Genomic DNA, 19,672 nt, shown 5'->3' on the forward strand with positions numbered 1-19,672 from the left:
GCCTTGAGGGAGCAGCAGGAGGAGGCTGAGAGGGCAAGCAGAGGGAGGAGAGGAGCCTCGGAGTCCTGCGCTGAGGAAGAGCCAGAGCTCTGCCGAGGAGAAATGAACAAGTTCCAGCAAGGGACTCCAGGGGAAGCCTGCACTGAGCCACAGCTGTCCCCAGGAGAAGCCCAGAGCTGCCAGGAGCTCTCTGAGTGGGATGAAGGCCTTGAGCAAGAGCTGGTCCAAGTATGGGGGAGCTACTGGCATTTGCGGGACTGGGATGAGGGCAGGGAGCAAGAGCCCTCCCCAGTTGTCTCCGAGTGGGACGAGTGCAGGGAGCAGGAGCCGTGGCAGGCGGACAGCGATCACTGTCAGGAATTCTCAGATTGGGAAGAATCTCCTGAGCAGCGGCTGTCCCCAGGAGAAGGCACGAGCCGCCGGGCACTCTTGGACTGGGAAGCTTGCCGCAAGCAAGAGCTGTGCCAGGATGGCCAGGAGGTGACTGGAGGCAAAGCAAAGAGAAAATCCTCCAGGTCCAGCTGGGATGATGACAGTGATGGAGAGCTGGCTCAGGACAGCAGGGAATACTGGGACATCCTGTGCAGCCAGCTCAAGGCCTGGCAGCGGGAGGACGATGACTGGGATGAGGTGAGCGTCCTGGAGCTGCACGAGGAAGGAGAAGAGGCCAGGCAGCAGAGACTGGCAAATTTAGCCCAAGAGGGAATCCTGCTGCCTGTCCCTCGAGAAGCTTGGGTGGAGTGCCAGGAGCCCGAGCTGTGCCCGCAAGAGCAACTCTATGCCGGGCCTGGCCCTCTGGCAGCCCAAGCCATGGTGGAAAATGCCTCTTCTCCTGGGCAGCCGCTTCCCCACAGGAAAGGCCGCTCGCTCTTGAGGCGGGCACTGCAGGGGCTGTGGGGGCTGCGGGGGCTGTTCCACTGCCCCTGCCTGGCGGCACAGCCACAGGATCAGCGCCCGCTGCCAGCAGCGCCGGGCTGCAGATGGCGGCTGCCCCGCGGCCTGCCCGGCGCCCCGAGGGAGCCGCACGGGCTGCCCCGGCCTGCGCTGGCCCTGCGGGCCGAGCTGGCCCCGGCTGCTCTGCAGCACCCCCGGGGCAGCTCCCCGAGGGCACACGGCAGCCCAAAGCGGCACCCAAAGGGGGACCCTCACTGCCGGGGCTCAGCGCCGCATCCCGGCCCATCGTCCGGCCGGGAAGGCACCTGGAAAGTCATCGGCTCCCAGCGGCAGCCTGGCACCGCCAGCGGCACCCCTGCACCGGGTCCCCGAGGGCCACAGCCACACGGCTCTTGGCCCTTTGCAGGGACACTGGCTCCAGCTCCTCCCTGCTGCACTCCAAGGCCATTTCCTCTCCTCCGGAAAGGACTCCATGCTGATCCTGGGGCACTTTGGCCATGAGGAATGGACACAGACAGGAGGTGTTGCTCCCAGGACACGACGGCGGCCTGCTGGACTGCAACACACACAATTCTAACAAAAGAAAAGAAAACTGTGTTTAGGAAGTAGTAGTAGGCAAGAAAAGAACCCCAACCCCCCCCCCCACCCCCACTAAAACCTGCATAAGACCCTCCAGAAACCAAGAAATGATAAAGAATAAGAATAGGAATATTAGGAAGAAGAGGTAGAAGCTGAAGTAGATGAAGATGTAGTAGTACTTAAAACATGGAAAATTAAGAATAAGAATAAAATGTTGGAGTCTGGAATACAGAGTGTGTGCCCTTGTTTCTGATACTTAGTTATAAGATCCAGGTATAAGTTCCCCCAGGCAGGGCAGGTCCCTGGGTGCTTCCCCTGGCCCAGATAGTTTTCAGATGGAAAAACTATCAGAGGTAAGGTTTTAGAAGACAAAATGCCTTCCCTGCTGATAGCACCATAAGGAATAGCTGCAGGGCAGAGTTTTAAAAACAGAGGTTGTCTTGACCTCTCTACAGCCTTGCATGGTGCTCAGCATGATAGATCAGGGGAAAAAATATTATAGTGGGTCAGACACATCTCATTGCAACGGAGATGCAACAGCACCCCTGATTTTTCCATGGTTCTGGATGACAAGAACTAGGGTACTGCATTTAATATGACTACAAGAAGGGTTTGGAAAGACAGAGCTCAGAAAAGAGCAACAAAATAATTAAGGGACTAGAGGAATTTACCCATGAGGAAGATTAAAAGAACTAAATCAATATGTCTAGTTTGGCTAAGTGATAACTAAGGAGAGGCATTTCAACCATCTACAGATGTTTGACTGACACACACACACCCTAGGGAAGGAAAGGAATTACTTAGCAGGAAACAAGCAGGTATATCAGGGAGTAATGGAATGAAATTAAGAAAGAGAAAACTGAGGAATTTAAGGCAAATCCTCCTGACAATGGGTTCTAATAGTCTGTAGAAAACATACCAGCATATGTGCAACATATGGGAACAGTCTTGCATTGATAAGGAGGGAGACTTAACTGACTTGATGGGCCTTTCCAATCTCAAATATTTATGATTCTATAATTAAGCATTATTAAATTTAATGACATGTGCCATTTTGTTTTCAGCAAGTTCTGACTGTTGCCTCAGGTCATAAGTGTGCAATTATTTCCTAACTAAAGGTCTTACTTTTTTACTCATGAATCCTTATGAAATTAACTAGGCTGGTCTGCTATTTTTTTTTTTTTCTTAACTTAAATTGAATTTCTATTAATGCATTTCCTCTTATTTCCAACCAGCAGCTCTCTCCCTCAGTTAACAACTCACAATTCCCTCTTTATGCAAGGCAAGCCTGCACACTTACAGCTTCGTGGCTCGGTGCCTGAACCTGCTCAGCCTCAGGTTGAATGCCTGCTGTGTTCAAGGGAGCTTCTGTTCCCAAGCCCAGATGAGCACAGGGGCTCTTCTTCCTCTGAGGATGAGCTGCGTGCAACAAAGGGGAAAAAAAAAAAAAAAGTTAGATGATATTTTCAGCTAAGAGCTGTTTACAGAGCTTTGAAAGCAGATCACGGCCAGATGAAAAGCTTCATGTCACCGCTCACCCCTGTGTCACAGCACCACTCAGCAAATGAAAACAGGTGTTTATGTGCTATTGCCCAAGCTCCTGGCCAGGATCACAGCTGGTGGGTAGCAAGTTTCCTCTATTTCTCTTTGGCAAACTCCTTGGTTTTGATGCACATGCTTGCCTGTGCCAAGATATATTCCAAAATATCCCCCAAAATGGGTGCAAACCTAGGGAGTGATCAGGAGGTTGTGGTCTCATGTGAGCAGTCATTTTGGGGATCCAAATGGTTTGTTCTGCTCTGTCTCAGACAGTGTCTGCTGCCTGAGTGTGCTGCAGCTTTTGCTGATATTTTACCATTGCCTGTGTTACAAGCACAGTTCCTCAGGAAGGTTCATACAGCCTAATTCTTTATTACCTAATCTATTATTAGGTGAATTATTACCTAAATCTATCTTTTGTCCAGGAAAGAGTGAAAGGCAATCTGTGATGCCTGCTGCTTTTGTGATACTTTCTTTCGGTTTCCCCCAGTAGTGCAGCTGCAGACTGGGCACGCTGTATCATCAATATCTGACACTCACACTCCCTTCACTCTTGACTACTTGCTTCAAGCTCCTCTCTTATTATGTGTGCTGGACCCCAGCCTCAGCCAGGGCAGTAAATGGCAGCAGTTTCACATCAGGATGTGGTGACAGCAGTGCCTGCAAACACTCTGCTGTAGCACTGGCAGCGTGGGCTCCCTCCTGAAGGACGAGATGGATCTTCCCCAGCCCCGACAGACAGAGTCCCCTCTTTGCTACCTGCCCCTGATCCTGAGCCCAGAGATGCTGTCTGCCAGCACGTGTGAGAGCTGGTTCTCTGAGGAGATCAGAGGATGTGAGAGCCTGGCAATTTCATCCCAGAGAAGTAAATCCTCGGTGAAAGAGGCTGGCTGCTGGCATTACAATATTCTCAATGCTAATTACCAGAAATCTAGTTTCCAAATCTTTTCACTTTTAAGATACCACTGCAGCAATCAGGCTGAAGTGGGATAATTAAACAAAGCACTGTCTCCTCTCCCCTCCTCCCCCCATCACTCTGCAGCCCTGTCTGTCATTTCCCAGCACGGAATGGCTGAGATGTGGGAGGCTGATAGGAAAGCTCAGTATGTAAAATGCTGAGTGCATTTTACAGGAGGTGCGGCTTCAGCACAGCTTCCTCACTAGGAAAGAGCCACAAGGAGTCCTGGCTGATCCTGTGGATGGTTTATCACTGAGCTGAGTCCAGTCAAAAGTCGGTGAAAAAGATGTAGGCAAAGAAAGAGAAGAAGGAATGAGAATATTTTGCCCTTTTCCCAAAGCAAGAACAGGCAAAATCTCGCTCTCCTTTTGAAACCCACAGGTTGTGAATCCAGTTTTGGCAGCTGTGATAAATGTCCTGAAGCATCCAAATACTTGGGGTATAAGGAAAGGATTACTGCTTGTCAGAAGTTGTCTATCTTTTGAATATTCTGCCCAAAGCAGCAAACAATTGAGTAACAACTTGGTACTGACAGCTCTTCCTTAAGATACAGCAACCTCAGCCATTGCCTTAGTCCACAGTCTTCTCTCTGTCTCCACGGCTTAATAAAACAACTTTAAATGTTGCAGTTTTGGTCTTAAACCAAGAAGAGGAATTGTTCTCTCACACTGTCGTGGTTTTAAAGCAGTAACTAAAAAATTACTAGAAAACTTACTTATTTCTTGCTGTGAGATATGGATTAGAGCAAGAGCAAAACAGGCTTAAAACTTAAAAGGAAATAAAGGAAGTTTATTAACAAAACTACAAGAATAAGAACACCAGAATAAACTTCCAGAAAACCCTTTTATCCCCCACTACCCACCATTCCCTTGTTCACATGACAACATAGAGACAAAAAAACTTGGAACTTTGGTTTAAAACAGTCCCAATTCCTGCTAGAGTCTTTTCGTCAGTCTTTGTAGAGAAACAGAAGTTTTCTTCTGCTAATCTATGGAGTTTCTCACAGGAGAACTATTTCTGTTACAGCTTTCTATTTCCCTGATGCCAGCTGCCCAGAAATCTGCCATCAGTTCACTCCTCCCATTTCACATCGCTCTGAGGTGTTATGGGTCAAATGAGTCTAGGGATGTCATTTTTAAGGATTCAAAGGCAAAAGTTCTCTTCATCTGTCTCTGTGAGCCTCCCTGGAAACAGAAATTTTTCTCTTTGCCTCTCAAGGCCCCAAATCTTCAACTATTACTTCTCCCCTCTGTTCCAGCACTTCACTGTATCACAATTACTCCACCTTTTGCTCAAAATCCACACTTTGAACCACTCTATTCCTTCCAATATACTCTGAATTAAACAAGCTCTTTTTCAGAACACTATTGTCCATCTCCATAGCTTTAATAGAAAAATATTTCAGCTTAATTATAGCATCTCTTTATTCTCTCTTCCCCATCTAAAACTTAACTCTTTTCTTCACTGTCTTTGAGGGTTTTATGATGTCTTCTTCATGTTATCTCTCTCTTTCTCCTCCTTCTCTCTCTCTGGGAAAAAGGAGTAATCTGTAAGTTTCATCCAAGTAGTAAAAGAGTTAAAGTCTTGGAAAGCTGCAGATGTTCATGGTGTCAGGTTTCAGTTCAGCAGCAGAAACTGCAAACCAAGCCAGGCCGGCTCCGTTTCCCCCCTCCCCACCCTCTGTGGCCTTGTCCAGCCTGGAGTGGGGTGGGGAAACCGAGACAGAGCCCTGTGACCTCGTCAGAAGCCAGAAACCAAAGAGAACAAAAGAACCCTGGCTTTACATTTTAAGATAGTGTTCACAAGTTGATCTCACTTCTCAATGGTTAAAACCACCACCAATTCTCAGAAATGACCAATAATTGGTCACAAGAAAAAACTCCCATCAGCCTCTCACAGCTTCAACTTCCTCACAGCTCCCGAACACATCTTAAAAGTAAAGTCACCCCATGGTGCAGTGCAACTCCACCCTGCTGCTGCCAGGCCCAGAGGCCAAAGGCCTGTCCCAAAGCACTCAGGCAGGTGAGGCAGGAGAGCTGGGAGCAGCTGCCTCAGCTCCTGAAGCCCAGCCAGCCCAAGGGACTTCTTTGCCCAGCACAGCTTCAGCTGCTGCCCCATTCTCACCATCGAAGGAAATTTGCTGAGCACCATGAGGCCTCTGAATGCCAGGCGACGCCTCTGCCTGCACTTGCTCTGCAGGTGCTTTGACATGATCTCCAGGACACTGTCACCACATTTACGCAAGTTCAGGCAATCCAGGACCTGAAAGGCACAGGGCAGTGACAGGGGAGCCGGTTGGCAGGAGCCTGGAACTGGGCAGGGCTGGGCCCAGGCAGCAGCACAGGGCACGGGTACTGTCCCAGGCAGCTGTGGCTATGCAAGGGGACAGGGCTGGCAGGCAGCTCAGCGAGGTAGTGCTGGCCATTGGGCTCACCTCCACAAGGAATGCCAGGAAGGACAGATCCCAGGGTGGCTCCTCTCTGCTGAGCAGCTGGAGCAGGCGGAGTGCAATCCCAGAACACAAAGAGAGGGAGGCACCGTGCATCTCCCTGTCAGAGGGAAAAGGCACCAAGACCCTGAGTTGGAGGGGCAAGAGACCGGGACTGATTCACAGAGATCCGGTCTTTCCTCACCACACTGGAGGGGATGGGGGTGCTTTGGGGGGAGGCACCTTCTGGGCACCCTCAGCCAGCATTTTCCACTCTGCTTGGCCATCCCTCAGTGACAAGGCCCTCTGTCGCAGAACCACAGGGACTGTGTGAGGCACCCCACGCACAGGGCACAATTTCAGATGCAGTGGGGAGAAGGGGGTCTCACCTGGCCAGGAGACCCACGGCATAGTGCTGGGTGTCAGCACAGAGCAGCGTGTCCCAGCCACACTTGCATCGCATTTCCATGACCACACTCTCACACCGCAGTCGGAAAAGCAGAGCCTTCATGGCCTGCACTGCAAACCTGTGTGCAGAGCAAAGCCCAGGTCACATTGGGTGCACTGGTGCTGGTCACAAAGGCATTGGAAGGACAGGAGGACTGGCACCTGTTGGGTTTTCTGGGAAGGCAGTATTCCTCCCGGCATGCTCTCCAGAAGCTGTCAACTTCCACTGGTGGCGTCTGCTGGGTGGTGATGACAACATGGAACAGCAGAGCCAGAAACAGGCGGGCGGAATAAAGGATCAACGCCTCGTGGCACTCAGGCGCTTGGATAATCAGCCAGAGCACCAGAGTTGCCTGCAAAAGAAGCACCCAAAGACAGCATTCAGTGCCGAGGTGTCCATGGGGCAGGGCCTGAGGGGAGACACAGGGGGAGCAGCAGGCCTGGTGCCCCCTGAGCCTGCCCCTAGCCCAGGTTTCAGCTCAGGAACTGAAGCAGGGAGAGGATGGAGAGCTGCTGGAGAAGCAACGTCTGGGTGATCAAATGCCAGCTCCAGGAACTCACAGCCAGAGCAAAAACATCCTTGTTGTCTCCATCAGAGGTGCAGATGCTGTGCAGAGGCCAATCCTCCATCACACAGAGCAGTGTTGGCAGCACTTTCTCTACTGTTGGTCCCGACGAGCCTATGGCTCTCCACATCATTTCAGCAGCTCTGTGGGATCAGAGCTCTGTGTCAGGGGTGTCTCAGTCACAGAGCCATGCCCTGTGTAGCTGTGGGGACCCAGGTGACAGAGCCCCAGTGCCCTGAGGGGCAGGGAGGGAGCATTGGCAGCAGCCTCAGGACACAGAGGGGCCTGAGGCTCCTGGACCTCTCTGCCTGTTTGGCAGAGCCCATTGGACAGGCTGTGCAGGGCCATGGGCCCTAAAGGCTGATGAGCCCTGAGCTCTCAAGGCACGTGGGCCCCATACCTGTCACACGATGGGGCACAGCGCAGGAGGGTCAGCACCACATCAGCAGGGTGTTCTTCAGCCAGCCTTATAATGTCAATTTGCTGCCTGACATCCACAGTGACTTGGGACACCAGACTCTGGTGAATGTTCCTTACAATAGCTGGCACCTGGAGGAGGCATGGGGAAGACATGGAGTGCTGTCCAAGGCAGCAACTTCCCCAGCTTCCCCCAAGAAGTGCTTCCCTTCCCATCACACTGTGCTGGCCTCAAAGGCTGAGGGGCCCCTGTGGATGTGGCTGGAGGGGGCACACAATCCTGGGAGGCCTCCAGTTCTGGCCCCAGGCTGGGTACCTGCTGCTCAGAAGAAACACAGTTGTCCTTGAAATTGTCCCTTATGAGTTCCTGACTCAGAGCAGGAGTGGGTGTGATGCCAGCATCTGCAATGCCCTGAGTCTCTCCAGCATCATCATTTGGAATAGCCACATCCTCAGTTACTGCCATGTCAGAGTTTTCCCTCTCATCATTCACTGCAGTGTCAGAGTCTTCTGAGCACTCAGCTGAATCTGGGCTGACATCAGGCTCTGCCTGGAGCTCGGTCAGCCCGGAGTCAGGCTCAGCTGTGCCCTCAGTTCCTATGGGGCTGATCTTTCTACGCCGAATGCGCAGGAATTTGCGGAACCTCTGTGCAAGGAGAACAAAGGACAGGGAAGAGAGGCATGTTCCATGGAGTGCTCCAAGCTCCACTGCTGGGCTGAGCAGTGCCAGCAGGCCCAGGCCAGGTGGGGATGGCTGCAGGTACCTGCGCTGCTCTGTGGAAGCGGCCACGGGCAGGCTCCTGCTCTTGTGTCTGGTCCATGGCTGCATCTGGCAAAGAGCAGCCAGAGCTGAGGGGCTGCAGGAGAGGCCGGAGAACACAGCCCAGCCCTGCACTCCCCAGGCAGGGACAGCCCTGGGATGGCTCAGGGTATGGAGCACAGCCAGTGCCGGGGTCAGTCCCAATCCCTCTTGTGTCCTGTCCATGGGCATGTCCATAGCGGACGGGACGGGATGGGACGGGACGGGATGGGATGGGATGGGATGGGATGGGATGGGATGGGATGGGATGGGATGGGATGGGGCAGGGCCCAGCTGACTGCAGCCATCAGCCCTGTGGCCCAGTTCTGCCACTCACCATCCTGCAGTGGCTGGAACTGCTCCAGCTCTTCCGGCTGTTGTGCTGGGGCAGCTCCAGGTTCTTTCTTTCTTTTCCCCCTGAACACCTTGAACAGCCTGAGGAATCTGCCCGCCATGACACAATCTTGCCTTGAAGGCACCTTAAAGAGAGATGCCGTGGGAAATCTCTGAGTCAACAAGTTGTCCATTTGTGCCTTTTAGGCACCTGTGACAGAGAAGCCTCAGGAAGCCTACAGGACAGCAAGTCCTGCAGTCTGGTCTTGAGGGCTCCTGCCATAATGGCTGGAGACTCCTTGTAAATGATTGTGCTTACTAAGTCCCACAGTCTCACCTTGAGGGCAGAGGCCGGGAGAATGGGAGATGCCTCAGAAAAGCTCCAGGTTACAAGTCTCGCAGTCTGGCCTGACAGACACCTGCAAAAGAAAAGCCTCGGGAAAGCCACGGGCCACCAAGGCCCGCAGTCTTGCCACGAGGTCACCTGTACGAGTAAAGACTTGGAAAAGTCCGGGTCAGACACAAACGAGTGTGCTGTGCGGGGGCTCCTCACAGCACCGCTCTGCCGCGTCCTGTCCCGTCGCGTGCACTGGGCACTGTGGCGTGGCCCTGTCACCGCCAGCTCCTATGTCACCACGTGTCACAAAGGGCCCTCTGACACCCTGTCCATTTCCATCCCATGGTGACCATGTGTCACAAAGGGCCCTTGCACACACTGCCACCTGCCCTTGGGCTGCCCCCATCCCCCCCAAAGTGGCCCAGGTTGGAAGGAATCCCTTGCCCAAAGTGTCTTAGACAGCCCAACAGGATCTTTAGGAACGCCTCAAACCATCAGCAAACGCTGCCCTGCTCTGCAGGCTCAGGGCAGCAGAAGGAGCCCCCAGGGCTGCCGACGCAGCCGCAGCAGGAAGGGCACAGGGCCTTGCACAGAATCTGCACAGGGGCCTGGCAGCACTGAAATCAGCAGGTGTGGCAGAGTCCCCACTGAGGCAGACCTGCCACCCCAGCCGAGCCCTGGCAGTGCTGGTGCCCTTCTCCTGCCCCAGAGACCTGTGCCCCTGGGGGGTTTCTGTGCCAGAGGGCAGCCAAAGCCCCATGCATTGGGGGCTGGGCTCCTTCCTGCAGGTGCTGTTGGTAGGAGCTCCTGGAGCTACTGCTGGCCACTCTTGCTATCTGTCAGATGATGTTGCTCCTTCCTGGAATGATATTTTTCATGGAAGGGGTTTGCAGTAGCACAAAAACACCATCAGCTGCTGAGTTTCCTAGGATGGTTAGATTGTACAGAGGCACTGTCATGTTTCAGTGTGATTTTCTGTCTGTTCTTCTGGGAGAAACATTAGCCCAGTCTCTGATGTTCAAGGCCCCAGTTGTTGCATGTCTGTCTGTGTTGCAGCTGATGCAAGGCAAACATTTCCTCCAGACACAAAGTCCTGCCTGAATAGTCACAGAGCTACATCTATTTTTAATTTTAACTTCTTAAAATTTTTCCAGAGCCTGCTGACTGATTTCAAGGTTTTCTCCCAATTTTCTCCCTAGTGCACATTCTCCAGAAATTGTGCTTTTACATCCTTTTGCATTTATTAAATTTACCTGCAATGACCAGTCAATCAAAACTCTGGGAAAACTTGATCTTCAGGTTGAACCCAGGCAAAATATTTATCTCCCACATCTGAAGCCATGAACTGCCAAGTACTGTCCCCACTGTCGTACTCTGTCCCCTGTAGGTGGCCTGATGCCATTTCAGAGGGGTTTCCAATGAAAATAAGTTTTAATATTTTTGTAGTTTCCTCATTGGCATTAAACTCCTTGACTAGAAAAATCACATTTCTAGGATTCTTACACACCAAAGCTGTCATTTTCACCCTGGATTTTAGAGTCTCTGAACAGTCAGACAAGGTTTTAGTATTAGACATTACAGAAGAAGTCCCTGGTGTTGGGCTATACCATCACATCAGCATATAGTCCTGATGATTACTTTAGGCAGGAGCAGCAAATGCAAGAATGAGCCAAACAAGCTGTTCCTGTGTTCTCATGTTCTGCCCAGCAGTAACTGGGAATTCAATAATAGATTCAGGAGGCAATGGGTGCACAGGGAGCCACAAAGACTTTGGGATGCAGAAATGGACCAGCCTGGTGCCTGTGCCTGGGCTGCATCGGGCTGAGTCCAACTGGATGATCTAACAATGGTTGAATGGACACACCATGGGCCACTGGAGACTCCTACTCCTAGTTCTGTGAGCTACAGTATTCATTTGTGATTCACCAGATGATTTTTTCATCTTTGCTTGAAATCCAGGAGAAGAAAAGGTCAACATGAAGAAGTGTTCTTCCAGTTCTAGTGACAGTTGTGTCTGCACACCACCTGTGCCCATGGCAGGGTGGTTGGAACTGGATGATGTTTATGATACTTTGCAACACAAAGTGCTCCGGGATTCTGTGGTTCCCCAAGCGGAGACCAAAACTGAGCCGTGTAAATCCCTGCTTTTTTTCAGTGCCTGCTGCTTCTTCCTTTGTTCCAAGCAAGTCCAGGATTTTATTTCATGTGTCTTTAAGGTGCCTGGACAGAAGAGAGGGAGGGCAGCTGCAGCGCAGGGCTTGTGTCCCATCAGAGTCTCTCTCTCTCACAATGGTGCCAATGCCGCTGCCTTGGGACACCTGAATGTGTAAGGTGAGCCCACCCTCAGGCACGGCCATCCAAGTCAGTCAGGGGCACAAGCTGCAGCTGAAGCTGCCACGCGTTGCTGTGAGGCTTCAAGTGAAGAGAAAGCCATTGTGGCCAACTCTGCTGAAGCCTTTTGCCAAACCAAAGGCAGCTGTGCCCACAGCCTCCCCCTGTTTGGCACCCGGCTGCTGCGGCCGCCTCAGTGCGCAGGTGCCGACGTTGGGGCTGCTGCTGTTCCTGGGCACACTCTGCTGCTGTTCCTGTGCACACTCTGCTGCTGTTCCTGGGCACACTCTGCTGCTGTTCCTGTGCACACTCTGCTGCTGTTCCTGGGCACACTCTGCTGCTGTTCCTGTGGGCTCCAGAGCCGCTTGAGCAGCAGCCACTGGGCAGCCCTGCTGGAGGAGACATCGCCACCCTCCCCATGGTGGCAGCAGCTCTGTGGGCCCCGAGCTCTGTGTCAGGGGACCCTCGGTCACAGCAGCGTGGCCTGGGCAGCCGTGAGGGCCTGGGCTGGCGGCCAGCCCTGCCTCTGCCCACTGCCCCTTCCTGGAGGCACCCAGTGGCTGTGGCCTGGCAGCACCCCCTGCCCTGCATGTCCCCAGCCAGCCCAGCCTGGGCACCTCGGGCTGTCCCCACCCTCCTGGAGAGGTGTTGTCCCAGCTTCGAGGGCTTCTGCTGCAGACCTAGGAGACATTTTGGGGAAGCACCAGAGCAGCTGGGTGTCAGGAAAAAGGCGGCTGCCCAGAGGCTGCTTATGGCCTCTGATACCTCATTCCTCAGGGCTTCCCACCACCCCGGCCCCTCAGGGGCCTCCTGTCCCCTTGGAGCCTTTTGCCACCCACTCCCTCACACATCCCCCTTGTGCTTTCCCACTGCCTTGTCCCATCAGGGCCTCCACAGCCCCTCATCCCTTCATGGCCTCCCAGAACCCCGTCCCCTCAGGGTCTCCCCCAGCCTGGCCCAGCAGCAGCGCCGCAGCCCCACAGGAGCTCCAGAGGAGCTGGATCAAGAGGCACCTGGGAGCCCTCAGCAACCCAGCCAGCACCACACGGGCACAAGGACACAGATGGCGCTTCCTGGCTGGGACAGGGCTTGCGCCTTCAGCAGAACCACCAAAGGCCAAGGGTTTCTGGCCATTTCCCTGCACCACTGCATGCCCTGACAGGTTGCTGAGCACAAGCCCCTTTTTCCCTCTCTTCCCCTATGCCCCACACACCCTGGGCAGCAAAAGAAAGGTCCTGGGACTCTGTTTATTATAACATATCCTGTATTTACTGTAAGGGAACATTTTAATAGAGAAAAAGCATGATATTTTAGTAAAAGCCTGTCTGCCCAACCCAGCTTTTAATTCAGGCGACAATATTAAAAGCAGTGTCTTTGAAACTCTCCTGGAACAGCGAGAATAAAGAAAAACAATGGCATTCTGTACATGGAAAAGAATGTAAACAATATGTGTTAACCAGTTGTAGCCTGTTAAGCCCTGTGAACCCTGTCGGACCCTATGAAAGTGTGCTAAAGATAGAAATAAACGATGTTTGCTACACCTCTATGAGGACTCAGTGAATAGTCTGAGAGGTTTTCCATTAGCCTATTGGACCAAAATGTTATATATTGCTGTGGGGAGAAGAAACTCTGACTTTCACAAGCTATGGCTGACTTGTTGCTCCTCTATAAATCTCACGCCTTGAGACTGATATCTTATCGGGCTACTTGCGCAATAAATCATATCAAAGCATAGTGGTTCCACCCTCATTTTTCATCTTGACACCAAACACACCCTGGAGATGTCTGGGGCCATTCATCATTTCTCTGCTCTCCAGCACTGAGGCAACGCACTCTGGCTACAGCTCTGAGCTCGTGCCCATGGCAACCAGCCCTGGCAATGGGGCTCCATGGAGCTGCTCTCAGGAACACCCCAAGAGTTGGGGAGTGCCCCAAAACTGCCTCAGAAACGTGAGATACCCCAAAATCTCTTCAGGAATGTGAAATATCCCAAAACTCACTCAGTAATGGTCTCCCCCTTTGATCATTATCCCCAAACTTTGGCTGTCTCATTGCAGACCCCACCCCACATCCCAAATCCCAACCCCAACCCATCCCATCTCTGCTGGACATCAAGACCCCCTTCCCAAGCCTTACTTTCCTCATTTCACACCTCCCAAACTCCATCCCACCCAATACCCATCTCACCCCTCCTGATTTGCATCCCATTTTGCCCAATCCCCTTCCAACCCCTTTCCACTTGATGCCTTTAGAAGGCTGACCTAGAACAGAGGCTGGCCAGAGTTAAGTATAAAGTTTAGTAAAAGGCCTTAAAGGATACAACCTGCACAGTTCAAGAGCCTGGCCAGGGCTACACCCAAGATGGACCAAAAACAAATGTCACACAAATGGACAACTGATCACAAGGTCTCACATTTTTAGAAGTTTAGGTCCATCTCCGTATTTGGGTTCATGGTCCGATTAGAGCTTCAGATGATGAAGTCCCATCCTTCCTGTTTTCTCTCTTCAGTCCACCCTTGTTCATGCTTTTGGGCATGGAACTTGTAACAATTGTCCTTGGTATCAAGCTAGAAAAGGAATTGTTTTGTCTACCTACTCTGTGAAGAGAGCTCACTAACACTTAATAGGAAGTTCAAAGCTACAAACTCAGGCAGTGCAGAATATGAAAAATAGGAAAGCTAAAACTTAAGACATCACACCCTGAGGAGCTGTGGAATCCAGGAATTCTGGGTGGGAATGAGTACTTTTCAGTGGCATAGAGTGGTTTTGAGGTGACAGATTGAATCCTCTCATCTCTTTGAGTGACAAAAAATAGAGAATACTACAACAGATACTCCCGCAGTCCCCAAATCCTCCCCATTATCTCCTTGAATCCCAGATTCCCTTAAGCACTAGGAAAAAGTGAGGCTTTAGATGCCCTTGATGAATTTGTAGACTTTTACCCAAATTTTGTCTGTTTTAAAGGGATGAAGATGAATTAAAAGAATATCAGGGCCAAATCAAAATGACCATCACCCCAGTGTGTTCCCAACACAGATCACTGGGAACGTGGGTCATCAGGGCTCTGCCCAACGTGGGTCCTCTGATGGGGGATGGAGCTGGGGCAGCGCATGGACACCTTCCTGCACTTGGGGCACTCGCAGGGCTTCCCTTACCGGTGCATCCGTTGGTGTCTGGCCAAGTTAGACCTGTCTGAGAAGCTCTTCCCACACTGTGGACACTCATAGGGCCTCTCCCCAGTGTGGATGCGCCGGTGGATGGGGAGGTTGGAGTTGTGCTTGAAGCCCTGTAAGAGACGGTCCAAAGATTCCCTCATCTGTCTCACAACTGTCTCAAGGACAGAGACTGAGACCCTGAATATCACAAGGGACTTGGTTTGGGGGTTTGGGCCTAGCTGAGATGGATGTTTGCTCAGTGATTGTTTGCAGGTGGTTGCACGGTACACTGCTCTCGTTCCTGCTGGTGAGCAGAGGCTTGGTAACCTGCACAACGGGTTTTCCACGACTCATGGCTCTCATTCCTGCTGGTGAGCAGAGGCTTGTGCCTGGTACCCTGTGCAATGGGTTTTCCACAACACCTTGTCCTTGTTCCTGCTGGTGAGCAAAGACTTGCAAGACATGGATCGCTCTGTACCCTACACCTGCTCCCTGCGCAATGGAATTCATCACAATGATCATCAATCTCCTCTGGTTTTGGCCCTGCGCCCCTCGCTTTGCATAAGACTATAAAATTATACCCCAAACTTACCTTCCTTTGAGATCTCCCCAACAGACAGAAGACTCTGCGTCGTTGGACGGCTGAGTGGACTTCGACGTTGGTATCTATAATCCCCTTACTCTCTTTTCCTTATGCTTTGCTTTCTCTTTTCTTTCCCTCTATCGCATATTAGTGCTGATGAGCACTCAATAAACTGTGTTTTCCTGTTTAAGTCCTTGGTTTGCTGATAATCTTTTGTACTCTAAGACCGGCTAAAAGAACCACATCACGAATCCCACCTTGCGGATCGTGACATAAATTGGCGTCACGGACAGGATTCTGAGAGACAGAAGGGGTTGCAGGTTGTTGTGCAGTCTGTATCAGGGGAAGGACGTTTCGCTTCAGCCGCCCCTAGCCTGCCACGCTGGTGAGCAGTGTCTAGAAAGCAAGGGAGGCGACTCGAATTTCTCGCAAACTGCACACGCCCAGGTGAAAAGCACCCCTACACTCGTTTGAGGGCTCTGTCTTCAGAATTTTACACGGGATCTTTGAGTACAAAAGGTGGGACTTACTGGTTTTTTATATTTTGACTGCTTGGTGTAGCGGAGAGTCTGAATTTTAACATAAAGGTGTGCCTCCCAAGCAGATTTGGTCTCTCCACCCACGACAGGGCGGAACGCAGCGTTGGCTGCGTCTGATGTAGTGTGACTGAGTTTTACCTCCCTGTAGTGGTTCTGTGTACTGTTATGTGTTTTTGATGAATTTTGACTGCTTGGTGTAGCGGAGAGTCTGAATTTTAACATAAAGGTGTGCCTCCCAAGCAGATTTGGTCTCTCCACCCACGACAGGGGGGAACGCAGCGTTGGCTGCGTCTGATGTAGTGTGAGTTTTACCTCCCTGTAGTGGTTCTGTGTACTGTTATGTGTTTTTGATGAATTTTGACTGCTTGGTGTAGTAAAGAGACAACTTGAATTTTAACATAAAGGGGTTCCTCCCAAGCAGATTTTGTCTCTTCATCCATACAGGGACGCGAAGGGTGACGTGGCAAAGGCTGCGTCTGTGCATAACTTAAGTCTTACCTCCCTGTAGTGGTACTGAACCCTTCACACACACAAACATGAGTGAACACTCTGAAAACTCTAGTATAAAAGATAAAGCTGCATTCATTGCTTTGTTAGCAAAACACAATGCTAAGCCCTCCCCAGCTGGGGAAGAATGGGCTCAAAATAATTGGTTCAACCTGGAAAATGTAACTGATAGAATTTGCTCCCTGCAACATGAGGCAAAGTTCAAATTTGGCTGTAATAAAACCATAATTTGTTCTGTATTGGGAGCTTGCCTTACGTCGGCTGTAGAGGCTCGCACGAGACGAAGGCAGGAAGAGAATGTAATTATACAATCCCTACAAAATTTAGTTGAAAGTTTGCAAAATGAAATTCATTTCTTACGAACTGCTCTGAGTGAGGAGCGTGCCAAAAATTCACAGTGTGCTGATTCCTTTAAGGAGTCGCTGGAAAAAGAAACTCCTCAGATAAATCACATATATCCTCAAGCAGAATTACATTTGGTAAAAAATTGTGGTGAAAACTGTTGCTCCGAAATAAGACCTTTGATTAAAACAGAATATAACTATATCAATGATGAAGATCTTGATCCACATATAGCCACTAAAGAAATCCCGTACACTGCTACTGAATTGGCTAAGTTAAAAAAGGAGTACGGGCGTCTCCCTCACGAGTCAGAGACAGAATACGTATTTCGAGTGTCTCTCACAGGGGGAGATCAAATTCGATTATCTGAACAGGAAGCAAGTGGTTACTGGGGACATGGTGTTTTCTTAACAACAGGAGATAACCGCAACCCATGGTCCCTAACACAGCGAGCTGCATATTGGGCAGGGGGACTTAAACCCCTGGAAAGGGGAGATCCTGTAGCTCTAACCGGCTCCCCAGACCAAATTCTAGAAAACATTCATAAGGCAGCTTGTCTACAACTGATTCATGAAAGAAAATTAATTGTTGGTTCTGAATCACCAATGTTGCTACCCGTGAAGGCTGAAATTATGACTCCTTTAATTCGTGGCCTTCCAGAATCGCTTAAACCCACTGCTATCCTTCTCCAGAAAACGATAGCTGCCATAAGCCCAATAGAAAGACTGGACAGGCTTCTGGAAAACCCAAATAACAAAAGTAGATCTGTTGATCCTGGCTTTTCTCCGTACACGAATCCTTCACCATATACAAACTCACAACTCAATTTAGCTGCTGGAAATCACAAAATTTGGACATGGAGTGAAGTTGCAGAAGAGTTACTAAACTATAACAGGAAATATGGTCCTGTAAAAACCCCAGAGGAAAAGCTAGAAAGAACAAAGGGTGTTAGGCACATTGCCCCTCCTAACATGAAAACAGAAAAGGGTGGGCAAATTTCTAGCCGACAGTATTGGTGGAACTTGGGGCTGAAAAAGGGGATACCAAAGGGGTTAATGGATAACCTACCATTTGAAAAATTAAGTAAACTGGTTTCTCGGTGGCAGGAATCCAGTCCCATTGTACCAAGCGCTCCACCTTCCCCTCAGCCTACTCCAGGCAGTGAGCCAACACAACCTTATGCACAATATCTGGGTAGTGGGCCAAAGCAACATCACTCACAGGTTCTGGACAGTGAACAGAAACAATCACAGTTTCTGAGCAGTGGGTCAAAGCAAAATCACTCCCAAGCTCTGGATAGGGAGCAGAAACAACCCCAAAGTTTAGCAATGGAATTGAAACATTTTCAAAAGCAGGGAAACTTGAACCCCCGTCTCTAATTGAAGGTGAGCATAGAGATGGGGGGGGCAATTGGATATATCTTAGACAGCTCACCCGCAATTGACAAACTGGAGATTTATTAATAACAGCAATAGTTGGTCCCAAGCGAACACTGGTCACTTTTGTAATAGACACTGGAGCCCAAATTTCTGCATTAACAAATGCAACTGCCCAAAAATGTGGAATTGTTCCAGTAAAGAAAAGATACTGTGTCCTGAATGCTTTGGGAACTTCAGAAGCTATGAAAATAGCTTTTGTAAAAATTTTATTACCTGGAGAGGAAGAACAATTAACTATCAAAGTAGTGCTTGGAGATATCCCAAATGATTTGTTAGGCATGGATGTTCTGGCTGGAAGGCAGTGGGAAGATCAGGACGGCCTATTGTGGTCTTTTGGCACATCACGTCTTAACATTAACTTGCTCCAAATGGCACCTTCCCTGCCACACAGCAAAATCACTAACGTTAAACAATATCCTCTCCCTTCTGGTGCCAAGGAAGGCATCAAAACTGTAATTCAGGATTTACGAGATCAAGGGGTAATAGTTAACACTCATTCCCCTTTTAACTCTCCAGTGTGGCCAGTGCGGAAACCTAATGGAAAATGGAGACTTACCATTGACTTTCGCAGGCTAAATGCCAACACAGATCCCCTCACTGCAGCGGTTCCAAATTTAGCTGAATTAATAATATCAATTCAAGAAAAAGCTCACCCATTCATGGCAACTATAGATGTCAAAGACATGTTCTTTATGATACCTATACAGCCAGAGGACATGGACCGTTTTGCTTTTACTTGGGACGGTCAGCAATACACGTTCACCAGATTACCACAAGGGTACAAACACTCTCCCACCTTAGCACACCATGCTTTGGCACAAGAATTAGAAAAAATATCCAAACCTGAGGATATAGCTGTTTATCAATACATTGATGACATTCTTGTGGGGGGAGAGGAAAAGGAAGTAGTGGGGGAGGTTCAGCAAAAAATAATATCTCACCTAGAAAGCCTTGACCTACAAATCCCCTCAGAAAAAATTCAGAAACCATCACAAGAAGTGAAGTTTTTGGGAATCTGGTGGAAGGGAGGTATGACATGTATCCCACCTGATACCCTAACCACTCTAGATCAGATTAAAATGCCTGAATCCAAGAAAGAACTTCAACAAGCTTTAGGCTTGTTAGTGTTTTGGAGAAAACACATCCCAGATTTTTCAATAATTGCCAGACCCCTTTATGATTTGTTAAGAAAAGGGGTGAAATGGGAATGGACCCCTTCCCAAGAAGAGGCATTGCAATTGTTAATCTTTGAAGCAATAGCCTATCAAGCACTGGGTCCCATACATCCCACAGATCCTTTCCAAGTAGAATGGGGGTTTGCTGCTTCAGCACTGTCAGTTCACATATGGCAACGGGGTCCAGAAGGCCCTACAAGACCTGTTGGGTTTTTCTCCCGTGGCTTTAAAGATGCTGAGAAGAGATACACCACTTGGGAAAAGGGACTGTTTGTGGTCAGCATAGCTCTCATAGAAGTGGAGA

At 50.1% G+C, this 19,672-nt stretch overlaps 3 protein-coding genes across 6 annotated transcripts in view; 1 reads left to right on the forward strand and 2 right to left on the reverse strand.

Annotated features, from left to right (window-relative positions):
* Window positions 1–9,563, reverse strand: part of LOC147647110 (maestro heat-like repeat-containing protein family member 7) — a 48,508-nt gene extending 38,945 nt beyond the window's left edge. For 2 of the 4 annotated variants that reach the window (XM_086872457.1, XM_086872459.1), the window contains exon 1: window positions 9,519–9,560. The gene's annotated coding sequence lies outside the window, so the exon portion shown is untranslated. Of the gene's footprint in view, window positions 1–9,518 lie in introns of all 4 variants that reach the window. The other 2 variants (XM_086872456.1, XM_086872455.1) reach the window with 2 other exon arrangements.
* On the reverse strand, window positions 4,541–9,539 carry LOC147647113 (maestro heat-like repeat-containing protein family member 7). Its single transcript, XM_086872403.1, has 11 exons — window positions 9,298–9,539; window positions 8,965–9,106; window positions 8,593–8,657; window positions 8,145–8,474; window positions 7,812–7,960; window positions 7,407–7,554; window positions 7,008–7,198; window positions 6,788–6,925; window positions 6,405–6,519; window positions 6,095–6,232; window positions 4,541–4,606 (listed from the first exon to the last, which is right to left on the reverse strand). The coding sequence occupies exons 2-11, from the start codon at window positions 9,080–9,082 to the stop codon at window positions 4,541–4,543; spliced, it is 1,458 nt and encodes a 485-aa protein (XP_086728529.1). The 5' UTR covers window positions 9,083–9,106; window positions 9,298–9,539.
* A 6,827-nt stretch (window positions 9,564–16,390) lies between the features above and the next one.
* On the forward strand, window positions 16,391–18,184 carry LOC147647114 (uncharacterized). The gene has a single exon (XM_086872463.1). The coding sequence runs from the start codon at window positions 16,442–16,444 to the stop codon at window positions 18,131–18,133; it is 1,692 nt and encodes a 563-aa protein (XP_086728589.1). The 5' UTR covers window positions 16,391–16,441; the 3' UTR covers window positions 18,134–18,184.
* Window positions 18,185–19,672: the final 1,488 nt, after the last annotated feature.

This window comes from Cyanistes caeruleus, unplaced genomic scaffold (genome assembly GCF_971803275.1).
Source record: "Cyanistes caeruleus unplaced genomic scaffold, bCyaCae1.hap1.1 HAP1_SCAFFOLD_65, whole genome shotgun sequence".
Lineage (NCBI taxonomy): Eukaryota > Metazoa > Chordata > Aves > Passeriformes > Paridae > Cyanistes > Cyanistes caeruleus.

What these genes read in the sequence shown, in the direction of transcription:
- LOC147647113 (XM_086872403.1), bottom strand. Translation starts at nt 9,082, where the DNA reads ATGGCGGGCAGATTCCTCAGGCTGTTCAAGGTGTTCAGGGGGAAAAGA. An exon ending in GTGTTTCTTCTGAGCAGCAG is followed by an intron (nt 7,961 to 8,144) that starts GTACCCAGCCTG and finishes TGCCTCCTCCAG; the next exon opens with GTGCCAGCTATTGTAAGGAA. An exon ending in TCCTGGCATTCCTTGTGGAG is followed by an intron (nt 6,233 to 6,404) that starts GTGAGCCCAATG and finishes TGTGCCTTTCAG; the next exon opens with GTCCTGGATTGCCTGAACTT.
- LOC147647114 (XM_086872463.1), top strand. Translation starts at nt 16,442, where the DNA reads ATGAGTGAACACTCTGAAAACTCTAGTATAAAAGATAAAGCTGCATTC.